Source organism: Astatotilapia calliptera, chromosome 7 (assembly GCF_964374335.1).
Source record: "Astatotilapia calliptera chromosome 7, fAstCal68.1, whole genome shotgun sequence".
In the NCBI taxonomy this organism is placed as follows: Eukaryota; Metazoa; Chordata; class Actinopteri; order Cichliformes; family Cichlidae; genus Astatotilapia; species Astatotilapia calliptera.
Genome location: NC_137428.1, coordinates 56,403,295 through 56,430,464, shown reverse-complemented (window position 1 = coordinate 56,430,464; position 27,170 = coordinate 56,403,295). Strand labels below are relative to the sequence as shown.

The following is a 27,170-nucleotide window of genomic DNA, read 5'->3' as shown; positions in this document are numbered from 1 at the left end:
GTGCATTTGAAACAACTGATTTATTCATCACTGAACTCCAGTCTGTATGTATTGGTTTATGCCTTGGGCTTGGCAGGTGCACCCTTCTTTCCAGGCCTCTTCTTGGGTTTCAGCATCTTGGCCTTGATCTATGGTGAAAACAAAGAGGGGCTCTAAGTTATCAACAAATAGACATACAGTTTTTACTTCCATCTTTAACTGATCAGGCTCTTACCGCAGGGTCATGCTTGAGGATGGCATGACGTCTTGCTGTCTTGGCGTAAGGATTCAGTTTGAGCATTATGTTCAAATTCTTCAGAGGATTCTTCTTCAGAATTCTGCGGTTGAGCTTCTTGCTGTAATGACAATACAATCCACCCTTGAATATGTGAGCTTCTGCTTAACTACAACTTCAGTGAAACTTTCTGCATCACTCAGGACTTCCATATAATCAGGGTTCAGAAACACGGACCTGAAGTGGAAAATCATCATAGCTGGCAAATAAGACCTCGGGGAAAAACTACACTGAAAAATGCTTACTTGGGTGCACGAAGTGCTTTCTGGATCTCCTCACTCTTCAGAATCCTGGTCAGATCTGTATTGGTCATCTTGTGCATTGGCAGGCTGAAGGAAGAAGAGTCAAGAATTAAAGTCCCTCGTACATGAAGGCAAAAAAGCCGTATGATAAGTTTTGTTGCTATAACTCAGAACTTCGTTAAATATCACATAGTTCAAAAACACGGACCATGAAGTGGAAGCTCATCACTGTTGTACACCAGCATGATACACTGCACTTGTACTTTTAGAGTGCATGCTCTCAAAATACTCAAATACTCACTTGTAGTCAACCTTCAGGGAGGCAGCCTTGCGCCATGTGCCGTACAGGTCATCCAGCTTGCGGAAAGCACTCTCGGTCCAGATGCAGAACCGTCCAACGTGACCACCGGGAGCGAGCCTCAAAAGGTTCAGTTTGTTCACGTTCAGCAGAGTGATGCCTGCAAAATGCAGCACAATAATCAAACATCTGCATGTTGATGAACCAATTATCTTGAAGCTATAGTGAGTTTTTAAAGGGCAAATGACTTATTTAAGACTCAACTATACTATAAACACTACAATTACAACTCATCAGTATTCAGTCAAACTTGAAGTTACGCATGCATAAATGAAGAAAACAATTAGAGTTTAATTGAAAGCAAAGTAAGCTAGTTTTAGTATCTTGATCATTTATTCCATTTCATCCAACAGAAACATCCATTTTAACTATACCATAATTAAATGTAAGAATCATAATATCCATTTTCTAACACCGTAATAAATTCTAAATTTTAACCGGGACATTTACCGGGGATATTTCTGAAGGCTTTGGTTAAGCCAGCATCTTGGTTGTAGATAATGCACGGCCCTCTGCGCTGGATACGTCTGCGATTCCTCATCTTACCCTTACCGGCACGCATACGCTGAGAGGCATAGACCTGAGAAGAGCAAATAAAACTCCATTATTAATAATTAAATGCTCCCAGTGCCAACTCAAGAAAAAGAAGAATGATTTGACTTCGGGAAAACTACAGATGAAACTCAGTGTTCCTCAGTGTTTTGAGGTTACTGTACCTTCTTAATGTCATTCCAGGCTTTGAGCTTCTTCAGCAGAAGCACTGCCTCCTTGGTCTTCTTGTAGCCCTCAACTTTGTCTTCAACCACCAGTGGGACTTCAGGGATTTCCTCTATGCGGTGTCCTAAAAGGAAAGATTGTTAAGAATCAGTTAAAGACAATGACAGAGAAAACTGCTAGGACTATCAAAGTTACAGCATTAACTACACTTGCTCAGATTTAAAGGACATCAATACTCTGTGACAGCTTAGAGACGGCAGGCAACCGTCACTGTTCACAAACTCAGACGCAAATTACACCATCACAGCAAGTCAAATGTTAGGCTGAATCAAAAAGGGTTCATTTTTGGTCAAAATATATTTCCATGCTGGTTTCTACCAATTCATGTCCCATTCGAACATCTTTTGACTCTTACCTTTGGACATCACAAGTGCAGGAATGGCAGAGGCGGCCAGGGCAGAGCAGATAGCATAGCGCTTCTGGGGTATGTTGATCCTGCGGTGCCAGCGGCGCCAGGTTTTAGTGGGGGCAAACATACGACCACCACGACACATCTAGACCAAAGTCAAGGACCACTGACTTAAAAAACTTAAGTAAATAACTATTTTATACCTGCTCAGACTCAATGTTCATCAGCCATCTGTGCCAGCATATGACAGCAGGCATTCTGTCACTGGTCACAGAGTCAGACGCAAATTACACCATCACAGCAAGCCCACAGAATTAAGTTTGCCTCAGTATACATATTACAAAGTGGGAAAAACTCTTGTAATCATCAAGAGGATACGTTTCCAAAAGCACCCTGGCCAGAACGGTGAGTACCACCACCTCTCACACGAGGGATACGGGCCACAGCTCTTCCTGTACCCCAGGACTCAGCACTGGTCTGGTGGCCTAAAACACACATAACACATAATCTATATTGTGTACATAACACCTTAATAAAACGTTTACTATGTGCCAAGTACATTTATGCACTCACCTGCCAGTTCACTGACTGCATAAGGCTGGCGGTTGTTCTTGCGCATGTTGGTGTGCACAAAATTCACCACATCAGGGCGAATAGGGGCCTTGAACACTGCAGGCATGACAACATTTTTGCCTGAGGATTCTCCTTTCTCGGAATACACCGAGATGAGGGGTCGGGCACAAGCCTGAGAAAGAAATAAACAATCGTCAGATGTATTCTGTAAGAGAAAGTTATGTAGGCAATTCAAGAGTCTAAACCTGTGTAGTATGTGTCTTTAAGACATCCAGGCACGTGACAGGAGAAAAACTACTAACTTATAATTCAGATTTAAAAGGCAGATTAATCTTGACGTAATTGCAGTTTCAATAAAATATCCCTGCTTTAACCGACACAATCAAAGTAAGGTTTCATTTAGCCAACATGAAATCTGCCTCGGTTAGCCTCAGTTTAGCTCGTTTCTGCTAAGACGACTTGGCCAGGTTGTTCAAACGTAACATTAATTGTAAATGATAACGGCCGAATATAGCGCATAGATAAATTCAATTGGCAGAAACAACCATCTAACTTTAGATGCCATCAAAATACACAAGATCAGCCTTCAGTGATCTACCCCTGAAAGGAAAGCCACACGTGTAACTTGTAGCCGCTCACTCAAAATGGCTCCTCGTGTTAGCTTTGCTAGCTGGGAGCGTTTCAATATGCTGCTATATTACATCGGAACCTATGATTTCCAAATTCACAAAACACACGCTTGCTTGTTCAACACGAACCACAATATGAAGACTCGTGTATTATATCACGTTAGCCTTGAAAAACATGGAAATTCTCACCATATTCGGTAGTTATTTTCGGCTCGCCGGGAACCACGCTCCTCACGGTATGGCGGCCACAGTAAAAAAGGAAGTTGACGATTCACCCTACATGGTTTATGCCTCCGCTTTAAATCACCACTTCCGGTATTAACATAATCGTGACAAGTCCTTTGTATAACTTCATAAAACGAGCACAGGAAAATGAAAAAGAATACACAGCATAAATTATATAGCATGTTTAATTTGTCAGTGCTTAGCATGTTTAGCCAAGCAATTTTAAAACCGTTCTTAAACATGGGACTATTTCTTTACTCCATGTTGGCGCAGGAAAGATTGAACCATTTCTTTCCTCGTTATTTTTAATCAAATATTTTTTTTTTTTATTAAAAAATTTCTTGTATATTCGTATTTCTGATACATTTTCAATCTATTTTATATCTCATTATTTTATTTATTTTATGAGGGAAGTGTGTGTTCACCTATGACCCCATGTCGTCACCCTCTGCTTTTCGAGCGCGCGACTGTCAAAATATCAACAACGGATTTGTTCATTTTAAACTCGTTTAGCCACTTTCGTATGTTTTATGTACATCCTTCCTTCTGTAACAGGATACACAGACCATAATTTGGCGATGTGCTCGAAGATTATATCTAGGGCTAAAGAGTTTTTCACGATTCTTCGGTGAGTTTTGGATGCATAGCGATTCTAACAAAAAGTTAACCCTCAGAATGATAGGTGAAACAAAGTTCATTTCTGTCGTGTTGATTGCAGCTCTCTTCAGGATGCGGAAAGCAGTGATACGTATATATATGAGGTAAATTCGTGCATTCTTAAGTAAGCTGTCGTGAGTCAATGCATCCGTCGCTGTTACAGTAATGTTGATATCTTTTGGGCTTCAGGAGGAGGTCCAAATAGTGAAGATGAACGGAGACGGAATCCCTGCGGTGAATATGTATTGTGGGAACCAGACCGTCTTCGTCTGTGAAAAAGCTGTGAGTAATGTCAGTCCTTGGACTCATTTACCATATCGTAAATATGTAGACCCAATAATAAAATTTTACTTTGTAAGATTCTACTTTTTTACTTTACTCTTTTAGGAATATTTTTACCTAGTTGTGTTTATAGCGACACAACATACAGGAATAACTGTTGACTGGCTCTGACTTTTGTTGTAAAACATTTTACTTTGTTTATCTCTAGCATCCAAACTACTAATACATCTCAAGGCCTTTTAGGCCTTTTGTAAAAGCTGTGGACCTGCTTTTAATTTGAAATCTCCAAAGGCCTGTACTGCAAAGAATGATTTGTGCTTATTCATTTAACTTCAGGGCATGAGAAAGATGGTTCACGTCTTTACAAGGTGCATTACCATGGCAACTTATTCTGCAGACCTCATGGTGATTTCTATCAGAAAACAAGCATGAGACTAATTGGACTCTTTTATAGGAATTTCTTTATTACTCTCCAGGGGAAACGTAAGCACCCCACACCTTCACCTCACATATCTCAAGATGCCCCTCGCTCCACACCTTGCCGCCTGTTGAACAATACTGTCTTCACTTGCAGTCTAAACTTATTACTTTCCATTTTCTTACATTAACCCATTTCTCTCCTTTCTAAAGAACAAAGCGTAGACTGGTTTTGTCTCGCCAGACTTTACAGGATTGTTCTGCCAAAACATCTATCTACATCCTGTAACTTTCCCTGGAGCAGATTATGTTTGAGATTAAAGATCACCACATAGTGACCAGTGGTAAATGGACCGATCCTTATATCCACTTTTCTGCTCTAACTGAGTGTTCATCGCACTTTGTACTACAAGTTTCATTCACCCAATCACGCACACATTCATAAAAGTGCCTTGACTAACATTCTTAGATTAGATTAGATTTGATTAGATGAAACTTTATTAATCCCTCATGTGGGTTCTTTCAGGAAATTCAGTTTCCAGTAGTACAGCACCAACAGAAGTTACATGTTACAGAGTTACAGAGATGAATGGGGCAGCTCGAGGTTCAATAGTTGGAGAAACCGGGAACTACCGACCTTCTAAATAGTTGACAACCTTTTGTACCTCCTGAGCCACAGCTGCCCCGTCCTAATCAGTTCTCTGGGAAAAGGTGTCAGGATTCCTGCAAGTTCCCTTGGACCTTTGTGTGTGGATAGTAGAAGTTATTTACATTTTTTTAATAGTGTCTAAAGTATTTGTCTTTTCCTGATGAGCATCAGACAGAAATATGTATTCATAGGTAAAACCATACTTCTTGATTTTATTTATTTTGTTCCCTTGTTTGCTGCAACCAGTTTAAAAAGAAAATTATTGTTCAGTAAGGATTAATATACAATTCCAAAACTGGCCACCTCTTTGTATTTGTTACATTTGAATTCTATTTTTTATGTATACCTACTCTCAGACTGTTAAACACCACATGGGCTGCAGCTAAAAATTCATTTCATGAAATAACATTTGCAATCCACCACATTTAGAGAACAAAAGAATGAGGTTTCTTATACAAATGGCAGAAATGAATTTCCTTTGAAGGGTGGCTGGCCTCTTCCTTAAAAATGGAGTGAAGAGCTCAGTCAATTGAGAGGGGCTCAAAGTAGAGCGGCTGTTCCTCCATATCGAAATGAGCCAGTTGAGGTGGTTCAGGCATCTGACTACGATACCTTCTCGATGGCTCCTAGCTGAAGTATTTTAGGCATTCACACCTCCTCTATTCACCCTGCTCACTCCCCCCCACCCCCAACAACAGCATCCAATACACACTCAACACAAGGCTCCAGCCTGTCTCTCTCAACCACCCAGGTTAGGAGGGAACTGAGGAGGATTAATGGCAAGAAGGCAGCGGGTCCAGATGGCATCAGCTCGAGGGTCGTCAGGTCCTGCGCGGACCAACTGTGTGGGGTGATGGAGCACCTCTTCAACCTGAGCCTGAGGTTGGGAAGAGTCCCACAGCTCTGGAAAACCTCCTGTGTTGTACCAGTGCCAAAGACTTCAAGCCCCAAGGACCTCAACAGCTACAGGCCGGTGGCTCTGACATCCCACCTGATGAAGACCCTGGAGCGGTTGGTCCTGGCTCAGCTTCGGCGCCTAATAAGCTCATCACTGGACCCACTTCAGTTTGCCTACCAGCCTGGCATTGGAGCGGATGATGCCGTCATTCACCTCCTACATCGTTCCCTCGCTCACCTGGAGACCGCTGGAAGCACTGTGAGAATCATGTTCTTTGATTTCTCCAGTGCCTTCAACACGATTCTTCCCTCGGTTCTAAAGGACAAGCTGGTGAACTCTGGAGTGGACCATCACCTCACTACCTGGATCCTGGACTACCTCACCGACCGACCACAGTATGTGAGGACTCAGGGCTGTGTGTCGGACAGGGTCGTCTGCAGTACGGGGGCCCCACAGGGAACGGTTCTGGCTCCGTTCCTCTTCACCATCTACACTGCAGACTTCTCCCACAATTCCACCCAGTGCTTCCTGCAGAAGTTCTCTGATGACTCTGCAATAGTCGGCCTCATCACTGATGGGGACGACAAGGAGTACAGAGGTCTGACCCAAGACTTTGTGGACTGGTGCCAGCTGAACTACCTCCAGATCAACGCCAGTAAAACCAAGGAACTGGTGGTAGACTTCCGCAGGCACAAGCATTCTCCACTGCAACCACTGAACATCCAAGGTATGGACATTGAGGCTGTGGACAGCTACAGGTACCTTGGTGTTCATCTGAACAATAGACTGGACTGGACTCATAACTCAGACGCCCTCTACAGGAAAGGGCAGAGCAGGCTGTACCTGCTGCGGAGACTCAGGTCGTTTGGAGTGGAGGGCCCACTCCTGAAGAAATTCTATGACTCTGTTGTGGCTTCTGCTATCTTTTATGGCGTGGTCTGCTGGGGCGGCAGCATCTCTGCTGGGGACAGGAAGAGACTGAACAGGGTGATCCGAAGGGCCAGCTCTGTTCTAGGATGCCCTCTGGACCCAGTGGAGGTGGTGAGTGACAGGAGAACGGCGGCTAAGCTGTCATCCCTGATGGACAACATCTCCCACCCCATGCAGCAGACTGTGACAGCACTGAGCAGCTCCTTCAGTGGGAGACTGCGGCACCCACGGTGTGGGACGGAGAGATTTCGCAGGTCTTTCCTCCCCACTGCTGTCAGACTCCATAATAAAGACTTTAACTGATCAAGCACACACATCCATACATATGCAATAATACTAAGTGCAATAATCCTTTCTGTCATCGTTGTATTTTTACTCAGTTGTATATAGTATTTGTATTTGTATTCTATTTTTATCTTATTGTATATTTATTTTATTTTATTCTACTGTATATAGTATTTTATTTTATTCTATTCTGTACAGTTGTGTACTGTATTTATTCTTATTGTATTCTAATTTTTGCCTCATAACTCTTGCACTGTCCACTTCCTGCTGTGACAAAACAAATTTCCCACGTGTGGGACTAATAAAGGTTATCTTATCTTATGTCCTATTGAGAAGATCCCCCAGGACAGACCTAGAGATTATATCTCTCAGATGGCTTGGGAACAACTCGGTGTCACCCCTGGATGACTTGGAAGAGGTGGCCAGTGTAAGGGAACTCTTGGCTTCCCTGGTGAGACTTCTGCCCCGGTGACCAAATCCCGGATAAGCAGTAGAAAATGAATGGATGTGTCCACCAGATTCTCCCTTGTCTTAATGATAGAGCACTGATACTGAGAAGTCTCTTAACGTACATAGTTCCTTTCTTCTTCTTTTTTACCGGCTTTCCTGGTTTTGTTTTCCTTTGTAAAATTTACTCACTCCGTTGACAGTAGACTTATCAATGTTTCTAATTGGTCAGATGCTGTCAATGCTGCCCTTAGATAATGGAAAGATAACTGGGCATGTAGAGCTTCACTGTTACAGGGTTCAGGACTGCGTTTTAGTCTAGATGGGCAGAGACTTTTGGAAAAAAGGATGCAGACACACATTCACTCCATGATCTCAAAAAGTCTTCCCGTCCAGAATAAAACCCGAGTTCCAGAGTTTTCAAGCTGAAACTGGGCCAGTAGTGTTTCCAAAATTCCCAATTGTAGGAATATTAAAACACTGAATGTATGCTTAGATGACTAACCAGTCTCCTCCTCGTCGCTCACCATTGAATTGTGCTCTGATTTCACTAAGGTTTCAAAAATAAGCGATCCAGGTGACGAACAAATGACCGAGGCTTCAAACCTTTCTGACGGCGATGCTGATGATGCTAACGACAGTGCCCACGTACTTCAAACTGAAATGGGACCGCAGCCACTTTCAGTCATGAAAGCAAGGTGATTAGTGCTAAGACGTTTAAAATTTAATTGCAAAAGAAATACGCGCTGGTAAGATGTGCATATTTAATCCACCACATCTGACAAAGTTTTTTTCTTCTTCTTTGTACAGACAGTTTCTCTCTTGGTATACATTATCTCAAAATGCCAGCATGTCAGCTGAGGACACGAACCTTCCTTTATACCCTCTGTGGGTGCGATGCGACATGTCTGATCCTGCTGGAACGACCTGGTTTGGGGCTGAAACAGTCTGTGTGGGCACTAAAGTTACTGGTGTCAAACTGTATTCCATCACCTCCAAAGGTATTGCTTAGAAACATCACTCCTCTTTGAATAACCCATTTTTAAACATTATCAGTGCATTTACTGATGATTTGTATGTATTTGTGTCACTTGTTTTTATTTTCCTGATGTTAATGTTTTTAGGTTCAACTGCAGACAAACAATCCCTCACAACCTTAGAAGAACTGAAGCAAGAGCATAAGAAACGGCATCATCCATCCTCGGTATTTCAGTTTTCATCCTCTTTTGCAAGTCTGTCTGTGTGAACGAATGCCCGTGTTCTTACACTGATAAATACTTCTAGGTGGGGATTAAAGGCAGTGCCAGGTTCAGCCTGTTTGGTTCCACTGTTGTTGAAAACACCACCATTGAGTCTCAGAGCAGCGTGACTGTGGATTTCAAATGGAGCCATGTGGAGAGTATTCTTGAGACCCCACCCCTGTCCTCTACAGCAACATTAGTGAGCAGCAATAATGACCTCTTATAATAATCCCTTCTTTCCCTTAAAAAGCTTACTTTTTATATTTCTATTTAATTAATATGCTATTATGAATAGAAAAGGGAAACATGTATCTGGAAGTAGTACCAGCAGATGAAGCTGAACAGACACAGACTGATTTTTTAATGTGTTTATCTTTTTTTATGCAGAATATCAAAATTGCCAGTGGAGACATGAGAAGTCCCATGTTTGAGATGTATAGGGAGCTGGAGTTTCTACTGGTTTGTCTTCCACTGTAATCTAAAATGACAGCAACTACCAGCATCCACATAAATAACTAAATATATCTGAATCCTGTTATTTCAGACTCTCGCTGATGGTTTGAGAACTGGTGAGACTGAATGGATGGAACCGCTGGAAAGCACATCGCCTGTAAATCTGACCAAGGCTTACCTAGAAGGCACGAAGCACTGCTGAATCAATACATTGTAAATCTGATGTAATGCTACCTGGTACTTATGATTATTTTTTCATTTTTAATTCTTCTTTCAGAGCTACAGAACACTGCAAAAACACTGCAGGATCAGGCTGCAAGAACGCCCGAGGTAGGATGGAGCCATTATCACTAAAACATTAATTTTACAATATATCTGCTAGAGTCTTGGGTTTTTTTCCTTTCCATCTTTTTCAGAAGACCTCGAAGCTGAAGTCTGAGACAGAAACTCCCATTTTCAACTCGTTCCTGGAAAGAGGAGATTTGGATTTTGTGGAGCAGCTTTGGGTTCGGATGAGAAAAAGTGAGTTAGGCCTTCCATTCAGGAAACTGGGATGGATTTTAGCATTTTACAAACAGACAGAAAAAAACTTTGTATTGCAGGTGTGACTTCATATCAGGACATTGGAGACTGCCTGAAGTTGGTCATTGACGCTCTAAGATATGGTGACATCAAACCCTGGGTAACAACATAAAACATTTCCGCTTTTGAAAACTTGGAGTTAGATGAGTTTGGATGTTGCAGTTGTTATTTTATTAATTCATTGATTAATTTTGTTTTTTGTTTTTTGTTTCACATCATCCAGATTCACAGAGACAGCAGCAGTTCCCTCAGCAAGCTCATTCTGCAGTCGTACCACCAGCAGATCGAACATGTGTCTCTTACAGGCTTCACGCCTGTCAACATGCTGCTGGAGATGGGTCTGGATAAGATGAGAAAAGACTATATTAACTACCTGATTGGTAACCTTTAATTATTCATTTGGAGCTCTTTCTTTGACTCTGTGTTTGTGTTATGCTCTCTGGATGATAGGCCATTTGCAATTTGTGTTTGTTTCTTAGGTGAAGAACTGACGACTTTAAACCACTTGGTAAGCTTTACACTGTTTCTCAGTTCTTTTCAAGTGTCTGTCAGCATAGTACTGACTCTGAGTAATTTCCTCCACAGTGTTTTTACCTCAGCACGGAGGTTGATCTGCAGGAACAAGTGATCCGACTCAGGAAACTGCACCATCTGCTGGAAATAATTGTGACCTGCAGCACATTCCTTGGTTTGCCCTACGATCGTCTCTTTCTTCTCACGCAGTAAATCTTTTGACTTTTTTTCTGCCCCAGTGATATGTGACTGTGCAGAAGTATTTCTTCTTTTAAACTGGTATTTAAATAAACAATTCCCTCTCCTGTTTCCCCCCTTTCCTGTCACATAGATTGTGTTTGCAGCACTACAGAACGTCACCTTATGATGAAGAGCACGAGTTCAAACTCCAAATCAAACCTGCCCTGATCAGTCATTTCTACCAAAAGTAAGGAATGCAAGCCTTTTTTACTGCCTGCTTTATTGTGAAACTGGGATATTTGACCTTATTGTTTGTGAATATGACATTTTTATAGTGGACATAATCATATTGATAATGAAAATATGCAACAATTATTTATTGTAGATTTCAGTTCTTTAATCCGTCTTTGTTGTTGGGGTTTTTAATCATCTAATAGTATATAATGCTAGCAGACTGCAAAGTGCAATCAATCTTTTGGCAACTCAGTGATGACACTAAACATGCTTCGGTTATATTATCGATCTAAATCTCTCACCTCAAGCTGAGGTGCAAACATGACAGATTTAAAGGAGCTGTCACAAATGCCAAGAGAGCCAATTATTCCTTTGTGCCAAAAGACAACGGTTCAACTGAAGATTTCCAAGACACTTCAAATTGAACGAGACACTGTTGGGATGTTAGTTCAAAAGTCAATGTATTATTGCAAACCTTTACATGCAGGAAGGACCTGACGAAGGCGGGGGAAAAACACTTAACAAGCAAAAATGTCAGGCCTGTAAACCTCACCACAGTCCAATCTCGACTGAACGGCACATAAAAGTCGACCTGAATGTGACGCCCGCAGAATTCTGGCAGTCTATTATGTGGAGTGTTGAAAACAGAGATCTCAACGGCTTGCGAGAAACCACATAAAACATTTATTGAAAGTCAAAGGATATATTGGTGGATGTTAGGCTTTTTTTCTTTCTTTTTTTTTTACACAGAATTTAGTTTTTCTGTGTTCATCTTTGTGCTCTACAGGGAGCACCCAATACTGTGGGGGGTTGAGGTGTCCAGTGGTCATGGTCCTCGTGAGGTCAGGACCTCCTTACATCTTAGTGACAGACCACTGGTTGATCATGTCATCTTTGAAACAGGTGATTTTTATTTACTGAATATATAAGTGACTACCCCAGTAAAGTATCGATAACAATATTCTTCTTTAACTATTCTTTTGTTTTTAGACTATCCAAATGAAACCGTGAATGGGGACAGTGAGGATCCTGCTTTCTTCTCCACTATGGCGTACTGCAGCCTTGTCAACTTTGCATGAATTTATAAAACATGCTACTAACCCCTCAACAGCAAATTTCAGTCCTGTGTGTGTGTGTGTGTGTGTGTGTGTGTGTGTGTATATGTTTTTTCCAGTCACATCTTTATTTTCACATTTTGCTGCTCAAGGAAAGACAGGAAATATTCTGCCAAACAACTTAGCTGTATCCAAATGAAAGTAGATCAGTAGATCACCTGGCGTCTTTGCAATACCAGTATCCTATAGTAGCAGTTTAATTAGAAACTCTGACTCCTTTTTCCTTCTACGCAAAACCAGTCATTTTAGAGCAAAACGCTTTACACACATCAAATCGATAAAAATCACCAGTTCTTTCAGTTCAGCTCAAATGATGTATTTATATTCACACGTTATCCAATAAAGAAGTGATGCACTTACATTTTAAATGTGTGCATATGTGTGTGTGCCGATGCTTGTGATGTATAAACACGAAAGCCTTCCTAGTTACGCCTCCGCAGCAGGAACATGAGGAAGATGGCACTGAGCAAAATGGAGAGTGTGCACACAGTGGGAACAACGATCTCGGTCACCATCTCCATGTGGCTGGTCAAAGGGTCTGCAAAGCACATACACACACACACACACACTCATTAAAAACTTATGGGCATCGTTATATCGTCCAAACACTGCCAGTGAAGCGAAAGCTCAAGCACAGCACTCAAAGGGTTAATACTTGTCCCGGAATCACAATTTTGGTCTAATTCATAGAGAGCATAGGGATTCCTTACCATGTATAAGTCTTAGAATATTGGCAGCAGTACTCCGCTGTTCCTCTAATAAAAGAAGAGAAAGTACTCAGAGTTGATTAATGGCACTTTAACCCTTTGAGAACTGCATGCAGCTACAGGGGAATATTTCAGAAAGCAGTGTTTTTACCAGATGACTATTAAAAGCAGTATTCTGAAAATGACTTAATATTACAAGCCATCAGCAAGCAGGTGAGGCTTATGTTTGAAATTTTGATTTCAGCTCAGATATATCACTGACTTTATTGGTGCTATTACATTACCCAGTTACATTTTTAATCTCTGCTTTGTGGGCTGAAGTGCACCGCTTTGCTTTATGCCTGTTTGCGAGTTTTTGTTAAAAAAGCTCTTTTAAAAGGAGCAAAAGCTTGTGTTTAATTGCAGGTGTTAAACGCAGGAGCTTGTTAGTCAGAATTGTAAACACACAATTGCAAAGCGACAAAAGAGAAAAAAAGAAATCAGATTGTTAGAAATAGGAAGCATGTACCCTCAAGTTCTAAACTTCATCATGCACAGGCCAAACCTTTGGCATTTCTGCATGTTCCTGGGATTTTCTTCTAGCTGGAGGGGCAAACAAAGAAGATATCTCAGATCGCCTGTAACAGATTCTACTAATCAATTTTTAAATTTCAACTATTCTTCTTAACACTATTTGTCCGTGCATGTTCTGAGATGGCTGAAGAAAAGAAACAGATTTATTATTTTCATTGTTATAGTGTTCAAAATTTTAGGACATTTTTTTGTTTGTTTGTTTGCTGTTTTTTCCATATTTTGGCAAGAATCTTTATTTGTTTACCCCTGCTAGTTGTTCAACCCTATATAGTGAGGAACATGGTCAATGATGTTACAGACGAACTGACCTGCAGCTAGAAGCTGATTGCTGGAAGAGCACGTCTCAACTGCCTTTCGCCTCCAGTTTTCAACCTGTGGAGGTTCACAAGACAGTCAAATATAATCAGAATAAACCATGTAATGAAAAACCCCTCAGACTGGCAGGGCTTTGTAGTCCTTTCTGCTCACCTCTCTTTGATTGGGAAATCCATTGAAGCTGATAATGCGTTTGTAAAACTGAACAGAAGCTTTGGGATAGCGAGGCTTGTTTTTGTTCCTGAAGTCCACATAGTACAAGCCAAATCTCTCAGAGAAACCTTCATCCCACTCAAATTTGTCCAGCAGCGACCATGCAGTGTAGCCCTTCACATTGACTCCGTCTTTGATAGCTGGGTGACAAAGAGATCAAAGAGCTTGATAACTACAAAAAAGTAATTTCAATTTAAGACAGTGGGCACATTTTTGCATTTTTTGTTCAATACATGTGAGCTCATTCACCTTTAAGCATCTCATTGATGTAGTCTTTGTAGTACACTATCCTCCATTCATCACAAAGCTCTGTGCATAACATCTTCTCAGAGACTCCATTTGCAGTCACATAAATCATTGGGTTCCCATACTGAGTCTAGATGAGGATGAAATCAATATGAGTTTGTTTTTTTTAAGTAAAGAGTATGTAGCACAAATATCAATGAGTAACCTTGACAAAATTGAGCAGACGCCTAAAACCCCAGGGCACGGCATAGAGCCACTCTGAACCAGGGTCAGGCCATCTTGGGTCAACCAGCTCAGCCAGGTCACGGTCACTAAAGTAGTTGCTGCTGCTACGGCCCGATGGGTTGTTTTTTTGGGTGATGTAGCGGGTGGTGAAATGACCAATGCCAAGGAAGTCACAGGTCCCCTTTATGTAGCTCTTCTCTTGAGGGGAAAATGTGGGCAGTCGAGACGTCCCGAGGCCCTGCTGGACACTCTTTCTCCCTGCACATTGCCACAAATAGCAATTATTTAATTCCTGTTATATAAATAACACTAATTTAGGAGCATTTACAGTTTAACATACCTATGAAGTCTTTCATCACTTGAGGGTAGTCGCCATGAAAGATCGGTGTGGCAAACCATCCCAGGTGGAACTGGACATATCTCTCAGCTGCTTCAATGTCTTTCTGGTTGCTGATATCCACCGGTTCTCCCCATTCCCCCGACAGAGAGATGCCAACCAGACCTACGGATTTAAACAGGAGCTCTCAGCAATTAGAAAATGTAATCTTTTTAGTGGTAAACGCTGACTTTCATTTTCTTTACCTTTTTGCTTCCCCCTCCACTGTGTGTCATACGTGTGCCAAACTTTAGCATGTGCCTATGAAAAAAGTATTTTTTCACATTTCACTTTAAAGTCTTTATTAATTACTGTGTAGTTTTTATACTGTAATTGAATAAAAGTGACGTCTTATACCTTAATGATATGATGTGCAGCTCTGTATGCTCCCGTTCCCCTCAGCCTCAGTCCAGGAGCGTGTTCCCCCGTCTCATAACCTTCAACAGCTACAGACTGGTACATGTGCATAAATGTGCATAAATACAATACTTTTAATGCTGACGGGAGTTAAACTTGTGCATGTATTTGTTGTATAAATATTTCTTGTAAATGTACCCATGGATTGTTGAAAGTGATCCAGTACTTGACTCGGTCGCCAAATCTCTCAAAGCACAGGTTAGCAAATTCATTGAAATAATTGACCATGCTTATATTTTGCCATCCACCATATTTCTCTTGCAAGACCTATAAAAACAAACAAAAAAAAGAAACATAGTGTTTAAAAAGTTATTAAGAACAAAGTTGAGGGTTCTCTGTATTTTGCTTACAAACCTGTGGAAGATCCCAGTGATACAAAGTAACAATCGGAGTGATTTTGTTCTCCAGTAGGTGGTTGATCAGGTGATCGTAGTACTGTATTCCCTTTTCATTTACATGGTCAGCTGGAAAGAGTGTTTTAGCATGGATTACTTTTAAATAAAACCACATTCTGCCAGTTTATTTCATCAAAAGGCTTAACATCAGTTACCCACATTTTATGCCAGTGGGAAGGAGTCGAGGCCATGAGATAGAGAAACGATAGTGGTTAAGCCTCAGCTCCTTCATCAGAGAAATATCATCCTGCACAAAAGGCATACACTGGATTACTTGGTGTCCTAACTACAAACCTTCCTCTCCTTACACCTCAGACACACCACACCTGATTGCCCTACCTTGACTTTGTAGTAGCCCTCACAGGAGAAATCCCCAGTGTCATTTTGTTGGATCTTGCCTTTCTTATGACTGAACACGTCCCAGATGCTCAGTCCTTTTCCATCTTTGTCCCAGGCTCCTTCTGTTTGATAGGCTGAACCTCCGGCACCCCACGAAAATCCTGAAAAACAAAACGTTAGCAGATCTGGGTTACACGATCACAGTTTAGGAGGACTAATGGCACTAAATACAAAAAGAATAAAATGTAACCCCACTGAACAAAACGAACTGTGTGTACCAGCTGGAAAAGTGCCATAATAGAAGGAGCCGTGGTGGTTCTTTGTCCAGTCGAAGTCCTCAGCCGCAGACACACACAGCACCAACATAAGCACATGGCACACACCGACTGCACAGCGGGGCAGCATGGTACTTTTGAGCCTGCAGCACAGTTCGTGTCTCACTCTGCTTCAGTCGCTCACTACCACCTAAATACAGATGAGAAGCATTCAGCACCAACGCTTAATGACAAAAAGAAGCGTGGTCTGGAGTAAACATGTCATATTCAAGCCAAAATGCACACATGCTTGCAAACCTTTCAAATAAAACCTGTGTAAAATTGGTATAATAACAATAAACTATCACCAAGTCGTCTGGAAGCATCCAATGTGCTGGACTGTGGGGGGTCCCACGTCCATAATGCAAAGCCAAATGGAGCTTTTCAGACTCAATGGTCTGTGAGCTCATCTTGCTGAGGCAGACAGATCCCATTCAAACTACGGTTTCACCTCTGTAAGCAAAGCTAATGTTGGAGAGGTTGATATATTTACAGTGCGCAATCACACAACAATGGATGAACTTTTCCTCACAAACAGGCAAATGTAAGAGGACCTTACAATTGCTGCTATTTCTTTTGTTTGCAAATTTAACTTAAAAGTAAACCCAGTTATCTTTGCAAATAATTTCCAGGTGTTCAGGAGCATCATTGCAAAACAGAAGATACTGCACTGTAAGCATGAAAAATTGAAAACAGAAATATGGCAAAGCATAAATACAGCCTGAAAATGTAATGTGCCTGCATACTAATTCTACACACTTCTGCCTATGTTCACATCTCTGCTGCCCCCCCCCCCCCACTTTTGTTTAAAAAAATATTATCCTTGCAGTATTTTTCCCCATTTGTTACCTGTTAACCTTACGAACAAGGCATTTGCAGGTCTGCGCAGTGACTTTGGGGTGAATGGCAGCTCTCTCCTGGACTAGCAGACCCTGTAGACAGCTGTTATTTGTGCAATCTCTATTATACATTCCCTGTTGTAGCACCACCCTTCTCCAGAGCTGTCCCTGCTTTCAGGATGAAAGCTGGCCTTATTGTGAGGCTCGCTGTATTGTTTTAACTGTTTAGAAAATGCTGAATGGTTTTCTCGTGGAAAGTGTTTGCACTGCACTACCCATTTGCCCGGGTCAGGTTAGGACACGAAGTGAACACAGATATTATCTTGAAGTGTACACTGTAAAAAAACAGGCTGGTGAAAATGTATGCAAAACATTTATTTTGTGCTTACATAATACAGACATACTATCTCCTTATATGGCCCAGCCATACATTTTCATCAACAGACACATCTCAACATCAGACCTTCTAATTCTCAAAGTGGGTTGATGCGTTCATTCTCCGAAAATACACAATATGTTTAGAAAGCCATGAGTTTCTCATAACACTGCCTCAAAGCATTTCAGCAGCAGATTTCCCACAAAGTTTGACATATGACTAACATGGTGTGAAATCCTGGTGACGTGCCTTAAATCCAGCAAAGGAGGAAATATTGCTAGCACCGGACATTGTTACACTGCTACTTACTCCACCCAAATAAATAAAACGTCTTCAGTGATAATACAAAACAGGTGAACAAATAACAGGCATCTGTTCATGTTCTTCTTCAGTGGTGTAAATACTAACACTGATGGATCTCAGTAATCTTCTTCCTCCTCATCCTCTTCAGGCAAAAATCCGAGTTCGTTGTCATCCTCATCCCCCTCCTCATCTTCCTCCTCATCCTCCTCCTCCTCTTCTTCTTCTTCCATATCATAATCTGCCGCAGCATTCAAGAGGAGTTTGGTTCGATTAATCTCACTTTCATCATCCAGATTAACCTCAACCTGAAACATTCAACAACAAAAAAGAAAAGAATTGATGTTGAAAGGTGAAAACTTTACAACCAGTTGTCATAACCAGACACAGACATCATACAACACTTTTGTGCAAAAGTGTGGGGGTGGGGGAAAAATAAGCAAAGAAGAGATTGGGTCAGTGTGAGTCTGTCTGGCTGATGGTGCAATCTCTTGAGACAATATCATCAATTGCTCACTTTAACCATGAAATCAATCATAATCACGTGCAGAAGCAACAAGTTTATGTTTCAGGGAATCCCACTCTGCAGCCTCTGAATTACTGAATTAAAACAAAAAGGACAAATTTCCCAAGACACATATAGTACCTCTCTAAATATAAACTACTGATAAAAAAGTTAGATGCACTCTGACTAAATGACTGTGCTCCCCTTAAGCAAATTACTGCTAGAGAAACACAGTTATTTGGTCTTGTATATGAATGCAAATGACCGATTGTAATAGTCTCCAGTGTTGTGTCCTTTCCTGGTGCAGAGATCTACCTCAGGTTCGGGCGATAAGCGTTGAGAGGTTCCTTCTTCTGTTTGAGCATTAATAATAGACTTCAGGGCCCCCTCTTCAAACTGAAATGCAGAAGAAGCACACAGGACATAAACTACAGGTATGTACACAAATTCCAGCATGCTTGTATTTTGCAGCTTGCACTGACCTTTAACCTGTTCAGTTGGTCCTGTAGCATGACTTTGATTTTTAGAAGAGTCTCCTCTTCCTTCTTTAACTCCTGCAGACGGCTAAGCATATTTGCTGCTGCAGTCAGACCATTCCTCAATACTGAGAGAGAAACCAGACAGCACAAGGATGCTTTACAAAGCTTTTTTTATTTGATTATTCGCTCTCCGGTACCTTGAGTTTACTGTACTAATTCTATTGCCAACACGTTTGGCCTTTTCTGTCTCATCTTTTAACATTTAATACCACTATATTCAATACACTTAACAACTCAGCAGGTAGTATTAGCTGGTCAAAATATCAATTTTATAGTAGACTACAACAATGCATTAATCGCAGCCAGTTATTAACAGATCGGTATTTAATGTCCGCAACAACACACTGTTTCTGGAAATTTTGTAACATGATTTTGTTATTCCTAGCTAGCCGCTACAAAGAGCACTTTGGAGGCAAAGCGTGTATCCCACATAATAAACAGTTTATGTCCCCAGGTGAGTAACAAAAACAATTTTAAGACAATTACCTCCGTTTATAAATTCAGCCTACAACTCCATACCAACGCCAAAATTGTTGAAACACAGGATAAAGTGCCTCCTGAAGCTTCTTATTTAGGATAGGAAAAGCAGCAGAGATGTTGTGCTACAGCTACGGCTACCGCTACTAGCCAAACTTTGGTTCCTGTGCTGTCATGTCCGGGTTTAATGTGCCTTCACGTCCTGTCGGACAAAACAGTTGTTAAATAAGACTGTCACGGCTTTACTAGATGCAGCAATACCCATCTGTAATTTCACGCTTTTCTTGTTTTTGCTAATTAACTAGATTCAGTTTGATGTTGTTATTTTTGATACTCTATTTGTATTTCTTCCTCTTAAAAGCCAGTAATACAATTTCACATAGGCATTGAAAGGCAGCATTAGCGAAGTGTTGCACATGGTGACATCTTGCGGTAAAGTGGCAGCAACTGCAGCCTTGTCCTTTTTGCTTCCAGAAACCCCAGTGACCAATCTGCTTAGAAGCAAATGAAGGTTTAAGACGGTAAGAAAACCTAGCTGTTTTTGTAACAGCGACTGTATAAACTCCTGTTAACAAACCGCAGCAGTGGTTACAGCACCTGGTTATCAGCTGACTTAGTTAATTAAACAGTATCAATGAAATTCTTTGGTACACCAGTTGAAGTGGTCGGTGTCAACTTTACAGCGCCAGGAAGCCTAATATGTAACAAATGTAGCCCACGGTGTTAGTTCCCCTTATAAAACACAAAGGTCATGCTAGTGGGAGACAAACAAGCCTTTAACGGGACGAAGTGAGGCCTATTGCTGCTTGCTGTAAATTTGTCTGTAATGTCACCTTAAGTAAGGTGAGTGACGTTTTAATAACAAAGAGTTTGCTAACATGCTGTAAGAAATTTTGCATGAAGCCAGAAGCTGGGCACTTAAAATCTCTGCTATGCCACAGAGTACATAGGATCACCATGTATGCTGAGGTTGACAGAGACGGAGCACTGCCACAAAGAAAATATTCAGCGATGCAGTACATTATCTGCAAACAAACAAACAAACAAAACAAACTCCAGTACACTGAAAGGGAACAAGAAAAGTAGATGACGAATTCAGTGAAAACACAATAAATTGCAGATGGAGCTCACTGATGTGAACAAGATCTGAAACGGCTCTTAATCAGTCTTCAGAAATGTTTGAAGAGCCCATTAGGGTCTTTATAGGATTTCTTTCTAAGTCCATCCAGATGTGTGTGTTGATAATCACAGCACAGGCACCAATATGGAGCTCAGCCAAAAGCAGAAGACATACAGTACCTCTCTGTTCACACACGTCAAAACAGGAAAATTAAGAATTTCCTAATTATCCTTCATATATTAAAACTTGGCTAGTTTTTGCCATTAGTTCAACAGTTTTTTCTTCTTAGCAACATAGAGATCAGGAATCAGGGTTATAGCTGGATAACATCACCATGGTAAGAAAGGATGGGTGAACTCACTGTGTAGTCACACACAATATATATAATATACACAGAGTGACACATTAAAGGAAAAACCTGAACCATCGACTCCTACGGTGAGAGGGTCATTTGGCTCTGGAAGCTTCTCTCTAGCAATATATACCCAATTGCCACTTTATTAGGTACACCTTGCAAGTACCAGAATGGACTTCCTTTTGCCTGAAGAACCAGCTTAAATCTTTGTGGCTTAGATATAACAAGGTGCTGGAAACATTTCAGTACATTGTTACACCTTGTTGTTTTCATGTTAATATGCACCAAAATGCTGCAGCGTTATCGTATGCACATCCATGATGTGCTCTATTGGACTGAGATAGTGAGTTTGGAGACCATTTGAATACAGTGAACTTCCTGTGATGTTGGTCATAAAGCGATAGATGTAGTCAGCAACAACAAATAATCCCCACACTTGCTTGCCACACGTGCTTTTATGTTCTTTGCGTCAAATTGTGATTATGGTTCAACATGTTCATATGGAGATGCTCTTTTCCATAACTTAGATGAGTTAGTCTTGCCTTCCTATTAGCTACAAGCAGTCTTCCCCATTCTGATGCTTGATTTGTAGTTAAGCAGGTTGTTTTGACCATGTCTACAAGCCTAAAGTTGCAGCCATTGGCTGAATAGATATTTATATTAACAAGCAGTTGAACAGGTGTGTCTAACAAAGTGACTGACGAGTACAGATCTGTACTGTGCTTTTCTAAAAACATAAACAAGATCTGTGGAATTATTTTACCATTGCAACTAAAATGCAATGATTGCATCCTGCAGCTTCATTGCATTCAAAATTTCCAAAAGTAAAATAAAACACACTAATATCTCATCTCTTTTTCTTTTTTTCTTTTTTTTTAAAGAAATGGATGAAAAACACTATATAACCAGAATCTTCAAAGACATGAAAGCTCTCAGGTCTTTGCACTGAAATAAGTTAAAAGGTTCTGTTTCATTAATCTTGTGTTGGCCAGCTAACGGATTAATTGACAGTACTGTACATGTGCTGTGTTTGTATGAGGCCATGTACAAGAACATTATTGTTTTATGAGCCAAGCACATGGGAAGCTTTGGGAGGCAGAAATTGGAGCTCCATGTCAGCACAGTTGTGACCTTGGGGATTTGGGGGTCATATGAATAGGTGCTCTGAGGTGTGTGCCCCAATATTGCAGCTGCCAGCCTCCCAGCACACGCACAAGACGCCTGCTGTGGCATGAGAATTTTACTTGGAGCAGGTTTCATCAACTCTGAGGTGGCTAATGCTGGACAGTTATCACTCTGCTCCTTGTGAGAGACAGTTGTTTTCTCCTTGTCATCACACAGACCGTATTGCAGCTACATTGCAATTTCTCCCCAGTCAAAGCTCTTCTTGGCAGGGCTTGGGTCCTAGTGCTGAGGCGTTGGTGGCAGCTGAGGCTGGGGCTCAGACTCCATGCATGCTGCTGCCAGTGGTGGTCTGCTATGCCTATGCAGCATTTGAAGGTGCTCCCACTGTCTGTGGAATGCAGCGCTGGGCATTTTGGAAGAGGGGCCCTCGAAAAGGGAGAGGAGGAAAAGGGGCGGGAAACTTAGAAAGAAAGACGAGGGGAGGTGACCTTTGAACAGTGCCACCAGGAAATTATGACTCAATTTTCAACTGGGGGAGTGAAATAGAGAAGGTATATGCCAGTTCCCTGAAATGAGCACTTCTTACTGGTCCTCTATCATGTGGGCCATTTCAGGGTTTTGTTTTTTGCAATCAGGAGTGAAGATCAAGAAATGTTGAGCTGGGAGATCAAGGTTTATAAGGCTTTTAGCTTTTAGCAAGCAGGGACACTCCATTATTTGAAATCTGTTGGTGGTTCTTTTTCTTCTTTTATTGTCAGATTCAAGGCCTTATTAATAGTCTGGGAAACAGTGCGGATTGATTAATCTGGGCTGGGAATGAATAGAACTTGATGTAGTTAGTTCAAAAAACACCACCCTTTTCTCAGGTTTTTAATGGCAGAAGCTAACATGCAATGCAGGAACAGATCTGGTGGTGGTGGTGGTGGTGTGTGTGTGTGTGTGTGTGTGTGTGGGGGGGGGGGGGGGGGGGTCTTACTTACTTATTTACTGATTGTAAGAGAGCAGGTATGGGTATGGGAAGCTGATGGGGTTGGTGAGTCACTGTAGAATCACAGCTAAGCAGCACCAGCCCCACGTTCCAAATCATAAAATTTTATTTTTTACTTTTTATCTGCACCTCCTCTCACAATATATGCACTGCTGTGCTACTTTGTCTAAACATTGTGCCATGGTGTTTTTGACCTAATATGTATTGGGACACATTTTTCTTGCATACTAGCATGGCAGTGTGAATACACCCAAGAGTGTGGATTGCATTGTCTGTCATTTGGTACTGGTCCAGGAACAAGTCTACCAAAGCTTTACTCTTAATTGCTTTTATGTAATAAAGTTGCTTGACTGTAATGCATTGCAGGTCGGGCCATCTATAGAAGATGGAGGGAAAGGTGGGGGTTGTAGCTCTGAGACGTTTCCTCTTCAGCCCAACGGCGACGCAGACATGAGCCCAGCGTGCCTATAAAAAGAAAGGGCTTGCGTATCTGCTGGAGCCTTTGTTTCCAAGGAACTAGCTAAACCTTAACATTTCCTGTTCTGAACTCCCACACACATATTCATGCAAAGTGGCATGCACAAACAGTGGGACAAATCTATTAAAGTGCTTTCGCTGTAATCTGCACAATCTTGTGCACATAAGCAGAGTCTGAAAGACATGGATGCATGCTTTGATGGTGAATAACTGTACTGATAGAGATCCATGTTTCACAAATACACATTACTAAGCTTGAAAAAACAAAACAAAATGCCTACAGAGGTGTAGTCTGCGCATTCAGAAGAAAATATTTTTTCATATTTTATGTAATATCATCACTGTAATAAGCAGCAGCATGTTAGTGAGCGTGTAGAATAAAATGGAGATTTGCCTAAGTTCTTTATGAAACCTTTCAGACTGTGTCAACCACCTCCCAGTGGGCATGCCTGTCACTGAATCAGAGAGAATGATTGATAATACTGTTAATCTCTAGATTAACCGCAACAGTGCGGTATGAGCCACTGTGTGTTTTTTGTCTATCAACACTCGCATGTGTACGTGTAAGTGTATATTTGGGTGCCCTCTGCAGCTTTAATGCTGTCTCCATTTGTCATGCAAGTGTAGTAAAGGCCAAGCTCTATTCCCTTGTCCTGCTGGGAAACTTGATCGTTGTTGCAGTCAGCGTTTTATTATCCGAAGCACTGAAGTTCCAGGAGATAGTCAGTCCTCTATTCTCGACAGTCTTTCTACTCTTGACAGAAAGCATATTTGCTCCATAATCAGGATTGATGTCAGCCCGATTGTGAGGTGTTTGTTGTGCTTTTATGGTTAATCTCATCTTTCCAGAAAAGTGGAACGGCAGCCAATCAAATTGGAAAAGATGTGCAACACACTGTGACACCAGGGAAGTGAAAAAGCAGTTCTGGAGGTCTGGTTCTCAGAGTTTTGCTGGACGTGTGGAACTGAAAAGAGGTTGAAAGTGCTGCCAGATCCTGGACATAAGGCAGTCCAAAATAACCACAGTAAAAGGCTGTTGATTTAGGTTGGGACTAAATGGATTGCGCCTCTTTATGCTGCAGCCCAGGGAATTCCTCAGATCAGGACATGAGGTTTAGGCCCTGATGATGTGGTTTTGTTCGGGGATGGTGGGAGGGAGCTTGGGACCAGGGCTTAGGAGAATGCTTCTGTCACAGCTGAAAATTTTAAACTAATTGACCACCCGTACACAGCATTCCTGTTCCACTAGCCTTTCTCTTGAGACCGACAAAAAACCCCAGAACTCAAGAACACCTCCACCAGACCCACAGACTGTAGTATGATTAATTACATTTTCCCTTCCCAGCCCACCCCTTTCTTTCTTGCTCACTCTCTTGTCTCCTGAGCTTTGTGTATTGGTCTGAGTAGTTAACCTCCCTTGATACTTTAAGTTAAACATCCTTGTAATGTCAGACCAGCCAGAAGGAAATCCATTGTGTTTCTTTTTTCTTTTCTGCTGTCGCTTTTTCTTTTTGTAGTGATTCATTATTTGTAAGTCTAAAGGCTCATTTTTCTCTTTTTGGTGAGCCTTTTCAATCTAAAATATCTCATTGCCTGGCTACAGATGTGGTGAATGATGTTTTGGAGTAGGGTAAAAATAAACAAATCCTTTTGACCTCACTTGCCACAAACCCGGAGAGAAAAATGAAAAGCTTATAAAATAAGACTTACTACTGCACTGGGCAATGGGATGGCTGACACGCTGACGCCAAGGACAAAGGTCAAATGACAACACAAGTTTAGATTACTGCCCTAAGACTGACTGTGCAATCATTACATAGCACCCGCTAGGTAACAGTTTAATAATATTTGCTTGTGTTGGGCTTGTGTCATATTCAAGTTAAATGTTTGGCTGGTTTCTTTTGGGGTCAGAGTGTGTTCCCCAGGGTTCATTCTTTTTGTACTAATGAGAAACCAAGCTGTTTTTATCATTGCATATAAAGCAAATATTAACTAGAGGTTTAGGCATTCTTCACATTCTTCATGGAAATATCACGTGACAGGTAAAAGACTTCTGATTTCTGGAATCCTGATTTCCTCCTCACGCTCTACACCTTAGTCTTGTTTTACTAGATTTTTTAGGCATCACTCTGGGTCTACACACCTGAATCAAATGATTAGGTCATTACCAGGCCTCTGGAGAACTTCAAGACACATAGAGGAGGTCATTTAGCCATTTAAATCAGCTGTGTTGGATCAAGGACACGTCTAAAACCTGCAGGACACCGACCCTTGAGGCCTGGAGTTCCCCCACCTCTGGTCTAAAGACTTGTGATTGATAAGCCATTAGCCAATGGGCATGTAGGCTTATACTCAGACCCTCCCCTTTTCATCAAAAGCAAGCGTGAAAAAAATGGCACTTCATCAATGAGTGGGTGATGTCATCTTTTACACCATCTATTTTTAAAATGCCTAACTTTATAACCTGGTTAAAAAAAATTGGATAATTTCCTCGTTCATAACACCTGTACAGGGGTAAAATTGTTTATTCCCTTGTAACTTTTGTATAACTTTTCTATATTTCTATATTCTAAATACTGCAATTAGGAACATGGCTACATTAGATTGACAGGTGTCTCAAAACAGGCAGCTGTAGCCGATCAGTCTTCCAGGCCTAACCTCTTCTAATTGGAGTCACTGAACTGGAGCTCTCAACTGTGTTTGTACAGTTGGTGCCTTTTGGAGCTTTTTAATAAACCCAAAAGACACTGAGTGGGTGAAACTGGTGAGTGAAATTGCTACACCACTTATCAGGTGTCAGTGAGTAACCCATACAGTTCAATGCATTTTACTAACCAAGATTTCAAGTGCTCATTAATTACTTAGCGCTGCGATGTCTCATCTGCATATGGTCACATCTGGCTTTCAAAAACTAAAATGGGGCGGCAGCCAAAATGCTAATGTTGAGGCCTCAAAATAGGTGACCTCATGGTGGCTGTCTTTTACTAAGTATATGGTAAATCCCCGTACACTTCCATGTTAAAATGATGAACGTTTCTACAGAAATATACTGAAAAAACCCTGATTTAGTCATAATTTTTCATTTTGTGTGCCAAGTCCAAAAAAGGCAATAATGAAAAGCTGCCTGTAACCCAACACCCAAAACAAACTCAGATCCAATCACTGGGAGTAATTACTCTGGGGGAGAGAGGAGAGCGGGGTAAGTCCAGGTAAGTCCTTTAACAAAGATTCCAAAAAGACGCTCCCAAGTTTTCTTGATAATGCAGATGAGATTGCTTACTTGTTGACACCGCAGTGAATACCCTGAAAGGGACAACTGGTTTGTTCTGAAGAAGAAGCTGAGATCATAGGCAGGTGGGCAGGCAGGTGAGGCGAGTCCAACAATAAATTTAAGAAGCCTGTGTTCCCTGCTAATCTGGCATGTGACTATATCCCTCCTTTATATACAGTCTATGACCTGGCATGAAGAACAGGTGCATGGCTAGTGCACCACCTGTACAAAAGCTGAATGATAATGATCTTCATCTTGACCTATATCTCGTCTAATATACGCTTATAGATAAGCAAATATCTATAAGTGTCTGTGAATGTCAACCAATAATAAATAACAAGAAATTTAAGTACAAAAGTTTAAAAGAC

The 27,170-nt window shown here is 41.3% G+C and overlaps 4 protein-coding genes and 4 non-coding genes across 13 annotated transcripts; 1 reads left to right on the top strand and 7 right to left on the bottom strand.

The window, feature by feature from the left end:
- Positions 1-5: 5 nt before the first annotated feature.
- Positions 6-3,526, bottom strand: rpl4 (ribosomal protein L4). Its single transcript, XM_026175828.2, has 10 exons — positions 3,392-3,526; positions 2,574-2,745; positions 2,379-2,485; positions 2,007-2,145; positions 1,591-1,715; positions 1,325-1,454; positions 818-974; positions 520-603; positions 215-335; positions 6-128 (listed from the first exon to the last, which is right to left on the bottom strand). Exons 1-10 carry the CDS (start codon positions 3,392-3,394, stop codon positions 57-59), a joined length of 1,110 nt encoding a protein of 369 aa, XP_026031613.2. The 5' UTR covers positions 3,395-3,526; the 3' UTR covers positions 6-56.
- Positions 410-476, bottom strand: LOC113027526 (small nucleolar RNA SNORD18). Its single transcript, XR_003273086.1, has one exon. It is a non-coding gene; the product is annotated as a small nucleolar RNA SNORD18 (small nucleolar RNA).
- On the bottom strand, positions 680-750 carry LOC113027525 (small nucleolar RNA SNORD18). The gene has a single exon (XR_003273085.1). It is a non-coding gene; the product is annotated as a small nucleolar RNA SNORD18 (small nucleolar RNA).
- Positions 1,802-1,900, bottom strand: LOC113027528 (small nucleolar RNA SNORD16). The gene has a single exon (XR_003273088.2). It is a non-coding gene; the product is annotated as a small nucleolar RNA SNORD16 (small nucleolar RNA).
- On the bottom strand, positions 2,205-2,303 carry LOC113027527 (small nucleolar RNA SNORD16). The gene has a single exon (XR_003273087.1). It is a non-coding gene; the product is annotated as a small nucleolar RNA SNORD16 (small nucleolar RNA).
- A 330-nt stretch (positions 3,527-3,856) lies between the features above and the next one.
- On the top strand, positions 3,857-12,678 carry zwilch (zwilch kinetochore protein). Of its 2 annotated transcripts, none has more exons than XM_026175825.2 (18): positions 3,857-4,055; positions 4,146-4,188; positions 4,274-4,366; positions 8,548-8,690; positions 8,803-8,993; positions 9,117-9,196; positions 9,277-9,432; positions 9,621-9,692; positions 9,778-9,871; positions 9,964-10,016; positions 10,103-10,208; positions 10,289-10,368; positions 10,492-10,648; positions 10,748-10,776; positions 10,854-10,990; positions 11,113-11,208; positions 11,983-12,098; positions 12,186-12,678. In XM_026175825.2, the coding sequence occupies exons 1-18, from the start codon at positions 3,958-3,960 to the stop codon at positions 12,272-12,274; spliced, it is 1,833 nt and encodes a 610-aa protein (XP_026031610.2). In that variant the 5' UTR covers positions 3,857-3,957; the 3' UTR covers positions 12,275-12,678. The 2 variants fall into 2 exon arrangements, with proteins under 2 accessions (XP_026031610.2, XP_026031611.2); XM_026175826.2 differs by having other exon boundaries at positions 3,858-4,055; positions 10,106-10,208.
- lctlb (lactase-like b) lies at positions 12,611-17,468 on the bottom strand. Of its 5 annotated transcripts, XR_003272945.2 has the most exons (16): positions 17,280-17,468; positions 16,395-16,581; positions 16,117-16,277; positions 15,937-16,024; positions 15,737-15,846; positions 15,521-15,649; positions 15,323-15,418; positions 15,172-15,226; positions 14,930-15,091; positions 14,570-14,847; positions 14,368-14,494; positions 14,059-14,258; positions 13,899-13,962; positions 13,526-13,599; positions 13,021-13,065; positions 12,611-12,848 (listed from the first exon to the last, which is right to left on the bottom strand). XR_003272945.2 is itself a non-coding variant. In XM_026175821.2 (15 exons), exons 2-14 carry the CDS (start codon positions 16,519-16,521, stop codon positions 13,535-13,537), a joined length of 1,662 nt encoding a protein of 553 aa, XP_026031606.1. In that variant the 5' UTR covers positions 16,522-16,581; positions 17,280-17,468; the 3' UTR covers positions 12,611-12,848; positions 13,526-13,534. The 5 variants fall into 5 exon arrangements, 4 of the variants coding, with proteins under 4 accessions (XP_026031606.1, XP_026031603.1, XP_026031604.1 ...); XM_026175821.2 differs by lacking the exon at positions 13,021-13,065; XM_026175818.2 differs by lacking the exon at positions 13,526-13,599.
- A 161-nt stretch (positions 17,469-17,629) lies between these two features.
- Positions 17,630-19,657, bottom strand: snapc5 (small nuclear RNA activating complex, polypeptide 5). The gene is made up of 4 exons (XM_026175824.2): positions 19,476-19,657; positions 18,933-19,054; positions 18,766-18,846; positions 17,630-18,253 (listed from the first exon to the last, which is right to left on the bottom strand). The coding sequence occupies exons 2-4, from the start codon at positions 19,020-19,022 to the stop codon at positions 18,065-18,067; spliced, it is 360 nt and encodes a 119-aa protein (XP_026031609.1). The 5' UTR covers positions 19,023-19,054; positions 19,476-19,657; the 3' UTR covers positions 17,630-18,064.
- Between the last annotated feature and the right edge of the window lie 7,513 nt (positions 19,658-27,170).

Coding starts and splice junctions, on each gene's coding strand:
- lctlb (XM_026175818.2), bottom strand. CDS start 16,521: ATGCTGCCCCGCTGTGCAGTCGGTGTGTGCCATGTGCTTATGTTGGTG. Junction 16,025..16,116: donor AGGGCTACTACAAAGTCAAG/GTAGGGCAATCA, acceptor CCTTTTGTGCAG/GATGATATTTCTCTGATGAA. Junction 15,650..15,736: donor ATCACTGGGATCTTCCACAG/GTTTGTAAGCAA, acceptor TTGTTTTTATAG/GTCTTGCAAGAGAAATATGG.
- zwilch (XM_026175825.2), top strand. CDS start 3,958: ATGTACATCCTTCCTTCTGTAACAGGATACACAGACCATAATTTGGCG. Junction 4,367..8,547: donor TCTTCGTCTGTGAAAAAGCT/GTGAGTAATGTC, acceptor GATTTCACTAAG/GTTTCAAAAATAAGCGATCC. Junction 9,693..9,777: donor GGGAGCTGGAGTTTCTACTG/GTTTGTCTTCCA, acceptor CTGTTATTTCAG/ACTCTCGCTGATGGTTTGAG.
- rpl4 (XM_026175828.2), bottom strand. Junction 2,146..2,378: donor GCCAGGGTGCTTTTGGAAAC/GTATCCTCTTGA, acceptor ACTTTGGTCTAG/ATGTGTCGTGGTGGTCGTAT. Junction 1,716..2,006: donor TGCACTTGTGATGTCCAAAG/GTAAGAGTCAAA, acceptor CTTTCCTTTTAG/GACACCGCATAGAGGAAATC.
- snapc5 (XM_026175824.2), bottom strand. CDS start 19,022: ATGCTTAGCCGTCTGCAGGAGTTAAAGAAGGAAGAGGAGACTCTTCTA. Junction 18,847..18,932: donor ACCAACTGAACAGGTTAAAG/GTCAGTGCAAGC, acceptor TCTGCATTTCAG/TTTGAAGAGGGGGCCCTGAA. Junction 18,254..18,765: donor GCTTATCGCCCGAACCTGAG/GTAGATCTCTGC, acceptor TGAATGTTTCAG/GTTGAGGTTAATCTGGATGA.